This window comes from Saccopteryx leptura, chromosome 2, assembly GCF_036850995.1.
Source record: "Saccopteryx leptura isolate mSacLep1 chromosome 2, mSacLep1_pri_phased_curated, whole genome shotgun sequence".
NCBI lineage: Eukaryota > Metazoa > Chordata > Mammalia > Chiroptera > Emballonuridae > Saccopteryx > Saccopteryx leptura.
This window is the reverse complement of record NC_089504.1, coordinates 351,034,589-351,049,802: the sequence shown is the minus strand read 5'-3', so window position 1 is coordinate 351,049,802 and position 15,214 is coordinate 351,034,589. Positions and strand designations below refer to the sequence as shown.

The following is a 15,214-nucleotide window of genomic DNA, read 5'->3' as shown; positions in this document are numbered from 1 at the left end:
ACTGCGTAGGCCCCGCAGTGACATGCCAGCCCTCCCACTTCAGCCAGCCCACCCAGCACAGCCGCAACACCACATGTGCACACTTGCAAGGCTGGTTATTTTAGCCGCTCCGTTTGCTCTCCTAGCAGATGAGGCGGTTTCTGGGATCAAACACAAGGTTCCTATTCATCTCTGCTAGTCGGGGCTCTGAAAACCTTCCCTAATGAGCCTTTCCCCTCGCCGGGGTCACAGGACTGTGCGTGGAGAGCCACGGGCCTGTGTGCTGGGCCCTGTGCGCTTCCATCTGCTTTGTGCCAACTCACAAAGGCACACGGCGGGACACCGAGCTGCAGTGAGCCCTGACACTGGAATCTGGGGCTTTGGCTGCAAATCTGGCTGCTGCTGATGGGTGGATCTGCCCCACCCACACACACACAGTCCCACCTGGGCCTAGGATTAGATTATCCCGCCAACTAGTCACAGGGTGCACCTGGTACAGGGCCAACACGCTGGCTCCCAGGATGAGGCAGAAGTGGATAGGGCTCTTCCAAGCTGGTGGAGGTACCCCTGGATAGAAGGGTGGTGACTGCATTGTTTCCTTACCGATGGGGTGTCCGGAAACAACATATCCTATGTTGTCTCTGGACATCACTGCCTGGCAACCTCCCATCCTGGCACTCAAAGACTGCCCCTTCTCTTCAGAGGCTTCTTATTGCACTTAGGGTATGGGGTGCTTTACCATGGTCCCTAGAAGCACAGCATAGTGGGGCCTGTCCCTCTCTCCCCCTCATCTTGGTTCTACTGCCCTCCTCACCCTTTGCATTCCAGCTTCAAGTGCCTTCCTACCTCAGGGCCTTTGCATGTGTTGTATCCTTTGCCAGACATTTCCAGCTTCTTCCCAACCCCATTGCCTTCCCCACTTCCAGCTCCTACTCATCCTCTAGGGCAGGCATCCCCAAACTACGGCCCACGGGCCGCAATTTGGCCCCCTAAGGCCATTTATCCAGCTCCCGCTGCACTTCCAGAAGGGGCAACTCTCTCATTGGTGGTCAGTGAGAGGAGCACTGTATGTGGGAGCCCTCCAATGGTCTGAGGGACAGTGAACTGGCCCCTTGTGTAAAAAGTTTGGAGACCCTTGCTCTAGGGTCTGGCTGGGGCTTCCCTTCCTTAGGAGAGAAAGTATCTTGGCTGCCCTGGATAAATTGCCTTTCTCAGGCCTCTACACACACCGACTCCTGCTTCCTTCCCATAGGCTTTAATTACATCTTCAATCGTGTGATTATCTGATTAATTTCTGTAGACCCACTAGAATAAATAACTCCCTACCTCCAAGGTCGGTCTGAGCCTTCTCGCCTCAAAGCTGCTGGTGAAAGCCATTTTTAGTTAGGCCTGAAAACAGATCCTCTCAGCCAGCCCTGTCCCTTATCTGGACCCAGGGCCCAACACTTCCTGCTCACCCTCCCTTCTCTTCTCCCAGTGGGGTCCTGGGTGGTGTGGACAGTGGGGAGGGATGGGACAGACAGACCATAGCAGCATATGGCATTCTCAGCTTGGTGCCCAAACCCCTGGGACTGTGTGGGGACCCTTCTGAGAGAGGGCCAAGAGCTGCCCATTGCCCTGTGGGTACTTATTTGGTGAACGAAAGCCTGTTGATATGCAGCATAGATTTGCGGCCGCATCTGCCTCCTCTTCTTCACTCTAAGCTGCCATGTTTCCAAGGGGGCCCGCCTGCTGGGCCAGTGCCAGCTCATTTCCATAAGCTTCTGAGTCACCCAGCCCCTCCCCTTCTCCAACACCACACTTTGACATTGGACACAATGAGGGAATAGGCCACAGTCTTTCCTTTTGTCTGAAGGAGCTGCCTCCTCAAAGAAGTCATGAGATTCTGAAGGCAAGGCCCCTTTCCTACCCTTCAGAGTAAATGGTCCCAGGGAGAATTATAGTAAGGAGCTGGGAAGGAAACTGACATTTCCTGGAATCTCCTGCCCTTGGAACGTTTATTTCATTGACTCTCACTACAGCCCTGAGACAGAGGTTCAGGAAGGCTCATCACATTGCCCAAGGTCACACATCTCTCTCACGTCCAAATAACCTTAGTCTGACTGCTGTTTCCCAATGGCCCAGGTGACCCCCAGGCCCCTCTCTGCTTGCGTTCGGGCCCCACCTGGTGTAGTCCATGATGGTGTTGAGCCGGTGTGCGATGGTCAGCACCGTGCAGGTCTCAAACTGGGTGCGGATGGTAGCCTGGATGAGGTCATCAGTCTCCAGGTCAATGGCGGCGGTGGCCTCGTCTAGAACCAGGATTCGGCTCTTGCGGAGGAGGGCTCGGGCCAGGCACACAAGCTGCCGCTGACCCACACTGGGAATGGGGAAGGCAGACATTTCCAACAGGGTGCCCCCAGCTTGCCCCTGGGCCTCACTCTCCCAACTGTTTCTGTCTCCATTCCTTCCCAAGGGCCCCAGACTGGCTTTCGGTCTAATCTCTGTCATTTCTGCCTCAGCCTGGTGCCCCTGGTGTCCCGTCGAGGTCTGGACAACACAGGATTATATGAGAGGCCTTGAGGATAGAGCCACCAAATCTCTAAACACTACGACCTCCAGTCTGTGTCTGGTACCTGACCTCCTCTTCCTCTGCTTTCTCTCCGGTCCTGACTCTCCTCCGCTAGTGCCATGATGCTTCCCGGCTCCACCTATCAGCACTTTACACCTTAGTAAGAACGCACTTACACGGCTCTTCCTGGATATTTGCATACATTATGCCATCTTGCTGGGCCCTAATATCACACAGTTCAGACAGCCATCTCCTGCCCCCATGGGAAATACAGGCGAGGGCTGTGGGAACCAGGAAGGGGAAGGGCAGGGAAGGACCCAGGGGAGTCCCCAGGCCTGGTCACTGGGAAGGCAGAGGAGGGGCAGGATGCATACCTTCCACCCATCACCTTGGAAGCCAGAGCCACTGAACAAAGCGGGGCTGTGTTCCCAACCCCAGAGGCGGCAACCCCCCCCACACACACCCAAGGACAAATACCTCAGCTCTTCCCAAAGGGGTGAGTCACCATAGCCCGAGTGAAGGCCAGTCTCTCTCCCTGGCCCATTCCCGCAACTAATGAAGGTTTTGGCAGCAGAATGAGCCGCCAGATAGAGTTCAGGACTGATTTATGGTGGGACTGGCACAGGATACAGGTTATACTTAAAGCGGCTACACGCTCAGTGAGAGAGGAGGGGAGCCCATTTCTGTCTCAGCTCCTGGTGTACACGGGGGCGGGGGGGTTGGTCTGGGAGAGGTGCTTGTGGCAAGCAGGAACAGGAGAATGGGCCAGAAAACAACTCTGAGGTGCAGGGTCTGGAAGCTTAGGCTTGTCTGCTGGCTACCTCCAACACATTGTATAAGTGACATCTGTTAAAATGCATATTCAGTCTTACAAGGCTGCCTGGGGAGACAGGTACATCCCATGGGTGTCTATAATGCAGCAAAAAAGAAAAAAAAAAAGTTTTGGGCAAAAGCCATCTACTTTCTCAAGTTCCTGCCTTTCCCCTTCTAGTTGAGAAGCTTTGGGCAAATAATTTTATACTTTGGAGCCTTGTTTCTGGCCCACAGGACAGCAGTAAAGATTAAATGAGATGGTGGAGGCTTTGAGCACTACGAAGTGCAAATGTAAGGTTCTTTTTTGTTTCTGATGTCTGGAGAGAGCCCATGGGTGTGGACCAAGTCGAAGAAGAAGAATGAATAAGAATAGCTAAATTTCTCAGGAGCATATAGAGGCTAAGTGCCTTCCCACGGAATCACAATGACCCTAATGCTGTCCAAATGGTAGCCAACTGGTCACATATGGCTTACTGAGCACTTGAAATCTGAACTGGGATATGCTGTACAGGTACAGATACACATGGGATTTCAAACTAAGGGAAAAAAATGTACAATACCCTAATAACTTTCATGGCAATTACATGTGGAAAAGATAATATTTTCGATATTCTGGGCTCAAGAAAATACACTATTAAAATTTATTTCACCTGTTCCTTTTTCCTTTTTTTTTTTTTTTACAGAGACAGAGAGAGTGTCAGAGAGAGGGATAGACAGGGACAGACAGAGGAACAGAGAGAGATGAGAAGCATCAACCATCAGTTTTTCTTATTTTTTTTTTAAGATTTTTTTATTTATTCATTATAGAGAGGGGAGAGAGAGAGAGAAGGGGGGAGGAGCAGAAAGCATCAACTCCCATATGTGCCTTGACCAGGCAAGCCCAGGGTTTTGAACCGGCAACCTCAGCGTTTCCAGGTTGACACTATCCACTGCGCCACCACAGGTCAGGCAACCATCAGTTTTTCATTGTGACACCTTAGTTGTTCATTGATTGCTTTCTCATATGTGCCTTGACCGTGGGGCTACAGCTGACTAACCCATTGCTCGAGCCAGCAACACTGAGCTCAAGCTGGTGAGCTTTTTTTTTTTTTTTTTTTTCCTCAAACCAGATGAGCCCACGCCCATGCTGGCGACCTCGAGGTCTCGAACCTGGGTCCTCCGCATCCCAGTTTGACGCTCTATCCACTGCACCACTGCCTGGTCAGGCCCTTTTTCCTTTTTTAAGTGTGGCTACTAGAAAAAATTTTAATTAAAAATATGTTGCTCATATTTTTATTGGGCAGCACGATGACGGTGAAAAGAGGTATGGGACTGTTATTATTCCCACTTTACAGTGAAAGAAAAGGAGGCACAGAGAAGTTAAGCAAGTTGCCCAAAATCACACAGCTAACACAGGTATGAGACTCTCAAGCCTTTAGACTCGGTGTTGGGCAAATGAGTTTGTAAAATTTGTGTTTTTTGAGTTTTCTCATTTAGTGTTAAAAAAACGTTGCTGGGCAGCACCAGGTATATGTTGGTCTGTGAAATTGCAAATTACCTTCCTGCTTGGGAAGGGCCATTGTCTTACTAATGTTTGCAGAGTGCTGAGGAAGAAGCCAGTTTGTGCAGAGGAGTGAGAACAGAGAGAGGGAAGGTGTGCAGATGGAGAACCAGTGCTGAGGGCCTTTTGTGAGCTCCGCTGAGACTGGTGAAGCCTTTGATTCTAGCAGGAACCAGAGAAGATTCTCCTGGTTGTGGAACCGGAGGGAAGTGTTTTCCCTGTGTGTGTTGCTCCTCGGCTGGTGTGAGACTTTAATAAAGGAATGGCCCACTGTTCTTTGGCTCCACTGTTTCTTTACCGTCTGTCCGAATCTAATGGGAACCTGCACGTGCACGGCCACGACGGCGGCCGCCTCTGGCCCTACCCTCAGTAAGAAGAGATTTCTGGCTCTCCCTGATGCACAGCCCAGAGGCTGGGGATATAAAATCTAGGGCTATAAGAAAGCAAAGAAGGGCCTTGAGAGCTGTCACTTTACCCATTCGTAAATGACAGATGAGACTGCATCCATCTTAGAGAATATTTACAATTTCCTTAAAGCACTGTGGATGTCCTCTCACCTGCTCCACAGATTCAGTACACACACACCGCGCGCACACACACACACACACACACACACCTCAGTATGGCACTGACAACCTACAGGACATGACTGAAGAGGGCTCTGGAATCTCCCAGACCTGGTTCAAATCCCAGGCATGCCCTCTCTCAGCTACGTGACTGTGGGCCTGCCTCAGGTTCCTCATCTTCCAAGTGGCACTAGGGACCCCCTCTGGGGCTTGTGGGAGGAGTCAGTGAGATGGTGCACCATGCCTGGCACACAGAATACATTCAGGACAAACAATGGTCCTAAGTGCACCCAGGCTGAGATAAGAGTGAGGAGGCTGGAGGGGGACTGGCTTGGATTTGGTGTCATTTGATGTTAGCTAGCTCCCTTGGCTCCACAGGGTACAGCGTCTGGCCCGTCCACGCCCACTGTTACCTGAGATTCTCTCCTCCCTCGGAGCACAGGAAGTCCAGGCCCGCTGGCTGGGAGCTCACAAACGTGTGCAGGTGGGACAGCTCCAAGGCCCGCCATATGTCGTCCTCTGAGTAATTGCCAAAGGGGTCCAGGTTCATACGCAGGGTCCCCGAGAACAGGATGGGGTCCTGGAGCACACCAAGGCCTTAGAGGGAGGCATTTTGGGCCCCATAAGGAACTACGGACCCCAGAGCCAGGGAGAAAAAAAAAAGGGGGACTTGAGGTGGCAGCATTCCCACTCTGTCCCCAGTCAGGGGGGAGGCAGTGGCCAAGGAGATAGAAAACGCCTGTAGGACTGCGATAAACCTCGGCTTTGCCAACCCCAGAGTCCTCCACTAAAGCAGACCCGAGCACTAATCTGCCTCCAAAGTGCCCAGTCAGCAGGAAAAATAGCCCGGACAAGCCAGAAAAAGTGAAATGTAATTCAGAGCTGAGAAGCCAGAAAGCTGGGACAGAATGTCTCCAGAATGGGGCTTCAGGGGTCCCAGAGTCCCGGCCCCATTTGTTCGCTGGCCAAGGAGGTTGCAGGGCAGGGTCTGATGGGGCCAGGCAACTCCTGACATTTCCAGATCCATAACAGGTGGCCACTCCGCGGCTCTGCTCCTGCTGTCTGGCTCTCTAGCCTCACAGACCGAGGGCCCAGTCTTGGACCTCAACTTACAGAACAGGGATGGGTCTGCCCCTCCGGGTCTTTGTCTAGTGTGGCCAATCCATGTCGGGTTCATACCTGGGGGATGATGGTCAGCTGGGAACGCAGGTCGTGGAGTCCGATATCTGCCACGTTCAGGCCGTCAATGTAGATCTTACCCTCGGCGGCCTCCAGGATGAGGAACAGGCAGAGGGTCATGGACGATTTGCCAGCCCCAGTGCGGCCCACAATGCCCACCTGGAAGGGGTGGACAGGGGGAGTCAGGGGGAGGCCAAGCAGACCGGTGGGATGGAGCATCCGCGCTCCCAAAGACCCACACTCCCCAGGAGGGGTATAGCCATGACCCAGGCACAAACCCGGCTCTGCACACCTTCTCGCCACCGCGCACGCGCAGACTCAGGTCCTTCAGCACCAGATCCAGGCCCGGCCGGTAGCGCACGGAGTAATTCTGGAACTCCACCTCACCCTGGGTGGGCCAGCCCGCAGGAGGGCGGCTGCCCTTCACCACCCAGGGGGCCTGGCACGAGGGGAAGATGGGTTCTGCATCAAGTGGGCTCTCTACCCCAGCCTGGCCCCTCCCACTTTTCAGTCTCCCTATGGCCCCCTCCAGCCCCACCCACTGTGGTCCCTGGGAAGGGGGTGGGGGATACTAAAGGGTAAAAGGGGACAAATATATGGAGAGTTACTGGTGCCCCTGTGGCCCACACTTGTTCAATGAACCCTTTATTCCTCTGCCTTTATCCCCTACAGTGCTGCTCCAACACCTCCCATCCTGCCCTCTCCTACTCTCTCCCTGTTGTGCCCCACACTCCTGAGCGGCCCCTCCTTCCCTGCCCTAGCTGCCACTTTCAACACAGGTACTGGAGTCACATCGGTGAACAAAACAAAGTCCTCGTTCCCCTGAGGATTAATCTGGTATGGGGGTCTAAGATAAAGAAGCAAATCCACATAATGTGAGGAGGTGATGAGTGCCAAGACGTGCTTGGTATTGCTGTTCTGTACGATGTAATCAGGGAAGGCTGCTTGGAGGAGGTGATATTTAAATAAAGAACTGAAGGAAATGAGGGAACAAGCCAAGTAAGTATCTGGGGGCGGAGGGAACAGCAAGTACTGTACAAATGCCTCCAGGTGTGTTCCTGAGCACAGTGATAAAGCTGAGAAGGGGTAGACAGGTACTGGGTGGCCCCATCATATAGGGGTTTGAAGGCTATTTGAAGGACTAAGGATTTTTACTTTAAGATGTAGAACCATTAGAGGGTGGTGCACAGAGGAATGATGGGATTTGGTGTGTTTTTAAAGGACCCCTCTGGCTGCTACCAGGTGAAGGGAGAGGGGAAAGTGGAAAGTGAATCACTAGTTAGAAGGCTGTTAAAATTAATTGGGAGGACCAGAACAGACACTTCTCCCAAGAGGACATACAAATGACAAACAGATATATGAAAAGAAGCTCAATTTCACTAGTTATTAGGGAAATGCAAATCAAAACTACCAATGAGATACCACCTCACATCCATCAGAATGGCTCTTATCAACAAGACAAGTAATAACAAGCGTTGGAGAGGCTGTGGAGAAAAAGGAACCCTCATTCACTGCTGGTGGGAATGTAAACTGGTAGAGCCACTATGAAAAACAGTATAGTGGCCTGACCAGGCGGTGGCGCAGTGGATAGAGCGTCGGACTGGGATGCAGAGGACCCAGGTTTGAGACACCAAGGTCGCCAGCTTGAGCGCGGGCTCATCTGGTTTGAGCAAAAGCTCACCAGCTTGAACCCAAGGTCGCTGGCTCCAGCAAGGGGTTACTCAGTCTGCTGAAGGCCTGCGGTCAAGGCACATATGAGAAAGCCATCAATGAACAACTAAGGTGTTGCAACGCGCAATGAAAAACTAATGATTGATGCTTCTCATCTCTCTCCGTTCCTGTCTGTCCCTGTCTATCCCTCTCTCTGACTCACTCTCTGTCACTGTAAAAATAAATAAATAAATAAAAATTGTTAAGAAAAATAGTATGGTGGCACCTCAAAAAACTAAGATTAGAGTTATCATATGACCCAGCAATCCCTGTTCTGGGTATCTACCCCCAAAATTTGAGAACATTATTCACAAATATATATGCATTCCCATGTTCGCTGCAGCATTATTCATGGTGGCCAAGACATGGAAACAATCAAAGTGTCCTTTGGCCGATGAGTAGATAAAGAAGATGTGGTACATATATACACTGGAATACTACCCAGCCATAAGAAATGATGAAATACTGCCATTTGTGACAACATGGACGGACCTTGAGAATGTTATGCTAAGTGAAATAATTCAGTCAGAAAAAGCTAAGCAACATTTCATATAAAACAAACGCAGACACGACAGTCTGGTGGTTACCAAAGGGAAGGGGGTGGGGGATACTAAAGGGGACAAATATGCGGTGATGGAAGATAATTTGAATTTGGGCGGTGGGCACGCAATGCAATACACAGATCGGGTAGCATAGAAATGTCCACTTGAAACCTGTGTAATCTTATTAACCAATGTCACTTTAAGAAAATTTAAAAGTCAACCAACTACCAACTAAAAGATAACATAAGATAAATAAATTGGGCATAAGATGTTGGTGGCTTCAAGATAGGACCAACTGTATAATTTGGGGGTGCCCAGTGCAAAATGAAAATGTGGGAGAAACATCCAGATGGCAAGAGCAGAGCATGAAAGCACGTGTGAGGTCCCTCTGACCATGAGGACCTCCTGAGACTGGGGACCCGTGTGACTGCGCAGGTGACATACCCATGAAGCCAGCCTTGCTTGGAGGCAGGGGAAGCCAGACTCCCAGCGGTCAAAGAGCAGCATGGCCAGTAGAGACCCCTTCTCCCAAGGATGTGTCAAAGGAGTGAACAGCAGGGTTGGGGAGGGCAGAATGTTTCCGGATATGGAGACAGGAGCATGTGTGTAGACAGCAGAAAATGGGAATCTAGACATGAAGGAGAAGTTGAGGATCCCAGCCAGTGGGGGGGGGGGGGTGAGGGGTGGTGGGGGATGCCTGGGGAAGGCAGGGGTAGGTGGAGCCACAGGGGCAGGAAAGGTCAGGCTGGGAGGGACAGGTGGCGGGGTGCTCCATGGAGGCTGACAGGCGAGAGCTCTAGTCACAGAAGCCAGACATTCTGAGAAGAGAGAGGTCATCACATCTGCATGTTGCTGACAGGCTGAATTAGATGAGAACAGAAAAGTGTCCCCTAGGTTCGGAACCAGGGAGGTCACTGGTGAGCAGTTGCTGTGGAGCGACGGGGCCGGAAACCAGACTGCAGGAGGCAGATGAGCTAAGCAATGAGGAGAGCGATGAGGAGGAGAGCGTGCGCAGACCCTATTTTACAACCAGCTTCACAACAAAAGAGAGCAGAGAAAGGGGCGGTAGGATGTAGGAGAAGGGGAGGGTTGGCTTGTGTGTCTAGAACGGAAGCCATGATAGCATATTTTTGCACGTGGATGGAAATCACTCAACAGAGGGAGCAATACGGATGGTGCAGGAGGTGAAGGGTGTCGAGAAAGTGAAATTCTTGAGTGGCCCTGTGGAAACGTTGTGGGTGGACTTTGAGATGAGGAGGGACATTTCCTAATAAAAGAGAAAGGAAGAAGAAGGTGGAAGGGCCACGGGCAGGTCTGCGAGAAGGTTGGGGAAGTTCACATCTTACAACCTGTTTTCTCATTGACTTGTTGGGCAAGATGGACAGCTGGGCACAGAGAGGAAGGAGATGTGAGGGTTTGAGAAAAGAAGGTTCAAAGCAGACCTTTCTGGAAGTGGGAACACGGGAGGAGCAAAGTAGGACTAGCCAGCAGTGGTGCGTAGTTGTAAACCTGAAGTGAGCCAGTGATTTTGTCCAGCTACGTTTAAGTGCCGAGCGCCGGTATGGAGAAGGCGGGTAGGGGGTCACCAGGGCTGGGTGTTGAAGGTGGGTACAAATGAGAGAGAGAGAGAGAGAGAGAGAGAGAGAGAGAGAGGGAGAGAGAGAGGGGGAGAGAGAGAGAGAGAGAGACGGGCAAGGGGCGTGGGGGCACTGGTGTCAGCGGAGCACGGAATCCCAGCCGGATGAGTCGATGGGCAGGGGACATAGGCAGGCCACAGGACTGGGAGTCCCAATGAGGACAGAGTACTGTGATAGCAGAGGGCTTGGAATACATAAACTAGCAGGATGGCAAGGGCGATCTAAAAGGGGATGCTAGCCACAGAGCTCTCAGGGGTGGTGCGGCTCCTGGGCATGAAGAGGTCTGGGCTGCGACCATGGAAGGGCGTGAACGGAGAAATCGGAACCTCCCAGTAGAGGGCAGCTCCCCTCCCCCAGCAAAGGGCAGCTGCCCCACCCCTGCTCCTTTGCCCAGGCTGATGTCTTTGGCTGGATGCTCACCTTCCCTGATCATCCCAGCTTCAGGTGTGACACCCCTGAGCTCTGGTCTTCCAGTCCAATGCCCTGCAGTAGGTCTCACCTCTGCCACTACATCAGAATCTGCTCAGACCCTGACCTGCTCAACAGGGAACCCTCTATTCCTCCTAGCATAGACCTCTGGCTGATGCTCAATAGCGATGAGTGGATGAATGAATAAATGAAGAGCCACCTGGGTAGCTGGCTTTGGGGCATAGGGATGGTGGGCTACTGAAGCACCCCCGCCCCCGCCAGCTATTCCAGATGCCCCACCCCAGGCTCATCCCGGTACCCACCTCTGTCTCTGTACTGGAGTACTCCTTGACTCTCTCCACAGCCACAATGTTAGACTCCAAGTCTGATAACATTCGTATCATCCAGTTCAGAGCAAACGTCACCTGGCCAAAGGGACTGGGTCATAAGTAGGGCGATCTCTCTTCCCCCCCACAATGGTTTTGGGAGGAATTCAGACTCCTTGACTAGGCTCCTCTCCCATCAATAACCCAGGTGGGCCTGAGCAAGCCCATAGGTGTGTGCCACCCAGGACTCTAATCACAACTGTACCTTAGGCAGTGACAAGGCAGATTTAACCAAGGGCCACCTAGGCCAGAGTTTTACAAACATTATTACAATAATATGTGTAAGAAAGACTTCTCAGAGAACCTTGTTTCTAACTCAGCAGGTCGGTGGTGGAACCTGAGATCCTGCCTTTCTAACACGCTCCCCGCCTGACCTGTGGTGGTACAGTGGGTAAAGCGTTGACCTGAAATGCTGAGGTTGCCGGTTTGAAACCCCTGGGCTTGCCCGGTCAAGGCCCATATGACAAGCAAGCAATGAACAACTAAAGTGAAGCAACTATGAGTTCATACCTCTCACTTTCCTCCATCCTCTCTCTATAAAATCAATAAATCAAATCTTAAAAAAAACAAAACCAAGCTCCCAGATGATGATGACACAATTGGCCCTTGGACCACAGTTTGTGCAGCAAGGAGTCTCGATTAACATGCAGGATCCTGAGCCCCATCCAGGGCCTCCTCTCTCAGAATCCACATTTTTAACAAGATCTCCAGGTGATTCGTATGCACATAAAGTTTGAGGAGATTGATCTGTCTGGATTGTCCATTGTTTACCAAAGCTTTCAAGACTTGAGCCACCTGAAGCATTGAAAATGTGATTTGCTTCACAGAATTGCAGTTGCCGTTAGCGACGGGCCCAGCCTCCAGCCCAGGCATGTGAAATGAGACGCATCCTGGCCCTATACTTCCCTGCCCCAGTAGTTGTCAGGGTAGAACTTCTAGATCTTGGGCCCAGGCAGGACAAGTTCTGTTTGTAATTTGGGGACCAAGCTCCAAGATCATTTATTTCTCCAACACCCCAAGATGGAGAATCTCCTCCAGGTTCTTACAACATTTTTTCCTCCCTCTACCAAGACCTGCTCACCCGGCACGACAATCCCCTGCTGGTGGGAGTGCCTCTCCATGCTGGACTGTGAGCTCACGACCCTGGAGACCAGAACCTGCGGCTGGGCCCCACATTGGGCAGAGCGGGGTGCTCAGGAGATGCCCGTGACCCCTGGGTGGCCTCTGCCCCTGTGGGGGCCCCTCCCTGGGGCCCAGACCCCTGCATACCTGTAGGGCATAGGACACAGAAAGGCCCACCATCCCTGGGCTCAGCCTGCTTCTCTCAATTACAGCAAAGAGTGCAGCAAAGAACACAATACAGTTCCCCACGAACTCCACTCGGACCCCCAGCCACCTGCAGGGATTAGACAAGGAGAGGCTAGGGCAGGTGCGGGAAGGAGAAGTTTCCTGCTTGGGAGGAGGAGGCGCTCGGGCCCAGAACACCAGGGTCTCTCCAGCAGAGACCCTAGCGGGGGCTGCTGGAGGAGCAGGAGTGGGGAGGAGGCTCCTGACCTGTTGGAGGACATGTTGGGGTAGCAGCTTCTCAGGTTGTAGTCCACCTTAGCATCGCTAATGGCCTCAAAGTCCTGGCTGCGGCCGTAAGCCCGGATGACGCTGGAGCCAGTCACCGTCTCCGAAAAGTGGGAGTAAATGGGCGAGCGGCTGACAGATTCCAGCCGCTTCAGCTGCCGTGATGTGGCCACATAGAAGCGCTGAGGGAGGGTGGGAAAGAGCTTGGGGTCAGGACTGGGGGACCCTCTGAACCCCTCTGGGCTCTTCCCAGCCGTCCCCACTCTCCCCTAAGACCTTGCTCCCGCCCCTGCCCGAAAGAACCTAAGGCTTTAGCGTCCTGGTGTGGCTTCTGGAACTCATTCCACCCTTTCTCCCTGCTCAGCTATGCTCGGCTTCCAAGCCACTTCCTCCACAAAGCTCTTATTCCCCCTCACTCCCCGTGGGGCCTGGATTACAGCACTGACCTGGCTTGGCCTTCTAAGTCAGCGAGCATGTCTATCTCCACTTAGGGGCTTTAGCAATGTGCTCACATAGTCAAATATTTTTGCAAAATTTGCAAAAAAAAAAAAAAAAAAATTTGTGTTCTCTTTCTTAAAGAGCTTCTTCCTCCCATGCTCCATCCAGTTGTTTAAGCTGTAGCCCCATCAACACACAGGCCCGCCTGCAGCTTCCTTCCGCTATGTGGTGGACTCCGAGATGGCCAGAGCTGTGCATGGTATGTCCCCTGTCCCAGCATAGAGTGCAGCCCACCACAGTCTCTGCACACGGGGGCCTCTAGCCATCCTGTGGATCACCTTCATCAACTGACTAGTTCATGGCAGGACAGGGGCTTGGCAACACAAACTATTTCTATAGTTAGCTGTATCCGAAAGTTATCATCTTTTTTTTTTTTCTCCCAAGAGAGAGGTAGAGATAGATAGAAAGAGAGAGACAGTAAGGGAGAGAGATGAGAAGCATCAGTTCGTAGTTGTGGCACTTTAGTTGTTCATTGATCGTTTCTTTTTTTTTTTTTGTATTTTTCTGAAGCTGGAAACGGGGAGAGACAGTCAGACAGACTCCCGCATGCGTCCAACCGGGATCCACCCGGCACGCCCACTGGGGGCAACGCTCTGCCCACCAGGGGGCGGTGCTCTGCCCCTCCGGGGTGTCGCTCTGCTGTGACCAGAGCCACTCTAGCGCCTGGGGCAGAGGCCAAGGAGCCATCCCCAGTGCCCAGGCCATCTTTGCTCCAATGGAGCCTCCGCTGCGGGAGGGGAAGAGAGAGACAGAGAGGAAGGAGAGGGGGAGGGGTGGAGAAGCAGATGGGCGCTTCTCCTGTGTGCCCTGGCTGGGAATTGAACCTGGGACTTCTGCACGCCAGGCCGACGCTCTACCACTGAGCCAACCGGCCAGGGCCTGATTGTTTCTTATACATGCCTTGACCCAGCTAAGCCAGTGACCCCTTGCCCAGCAACCCTGAGCTCAAGCTGGTGAGCTTGTGCTCAAGCCAGCAACCTCGGAGTTTTTGAACCTGAGACCTCAGTGTCCCAGGTCGACACTCTATCCACTGTGCCACAACTGGTCAGGCTCAACTCATCTTTTTAAACATACATACACATATACGTTTAGAAATGTATAGAATGAAGGGAAGGATAATGTGTCCCAAACTGTTATTTTAGTTAAAAATAGCCAGCAGGAAGGAGTTTTGGGGCCAGTCACAATTTATAAGGATTTCACTTCACAACCCTAGAAGGCAGGTTCTATGATTCTCTCTTTACAGGTGAAGAAAGTGAGTTTCAAAGAGGGAAAGTAGCCAACAGCTGTCACTAACCAACACCAGCTATGCCCCTGAGGTCTGCCCTCCCTTCATCCCACCCCTGGTCACCAGCCCACACCAAGGCCTCACCCACACAAGGGCCCCACACTCCTGAGAGCCATGCCCACCCACTCCCCAGGCACCTGCACCAAGATGTAGAAGACAGCCAGAGGCAGGATGACCACCGCGAAGAGCGGCGTGCTGGCCACGACGACCACGAGGGTGGAGACGGAGGTGAAGAAGGAGTTCAGCAGCATGAGAATAGTGGGCGCCAGGACCTCATCAATGACATAGATGTCCTTGGAGAAGCGGTTGAGGATACGGCCTGACGGTGTCGTGTCAAAGAAGGACTGTGGCGAGCGCATCTTGTTGTGCAGCAGCGCCTGGTGGAGCAGGCGTGCTGCCCGAACACAGCCCACCGTCATCATGATGGACGACAGCACCACCAGGAGCCCTGTTGGAGAGGGCAGAGAGGCGCTCACTCCCCTGGCCAGGTGGGAGGCGTGCAGGGGCTGGTTCTGAGACAGGGGATAGCCATGGTGAGCTAGGCAGGC

General features: G+C 52.5%; 1 protein-coding gene across 2 annotated transcripts in view; it reads right to left on the bottom strand.

The window, feature by feature from the left end:
- Window positions 1-15,214, bottom strand: part of ABCC3 (ATP binding cassette subfamily C member 3) — a 46,752-nt gene that overhangs the window by 932 nt on the left and 30,606 nt on the right. For both annotated transcript variants that reach the window (XM_066364561.1, XM_066364562.1), the window contains exons 23-30: window positions 14,804-15,114; window positions 12,866-13,065; window positions 12,581-12,707; window positions 11,249-11,350; window positions 6,921-7,067; window positions 6,629-6,787; window positions 5,863-6,029; window positions 2,144-2,338 (exon numbers count right to left, since the gene is read on the bottom strand). In XM_066364561.1, the coding sequence (XP_066220658.1) occupies window positions 2,144-2,338; window positions 5,863-6,029; window positions 6,629-6,787; window positions 6,921-7,067; window positions 11,249-11,350; window positions 12,581-12,707; window positions 12,866-13,065; window positions 14,804-15,114 (1,408 nt within the window). The remainder of the gene's footprint in view (window positions 1-2,143; window positions 2,339-5,862; window positions 6,030-6,628; window positions 6,788-6,920; window positions 7,068-11,248; window positions 11,351-12,580; window positions 12,708-12,865; window positions 13,066-14,803; window positions 15,115-15,214) is intronic.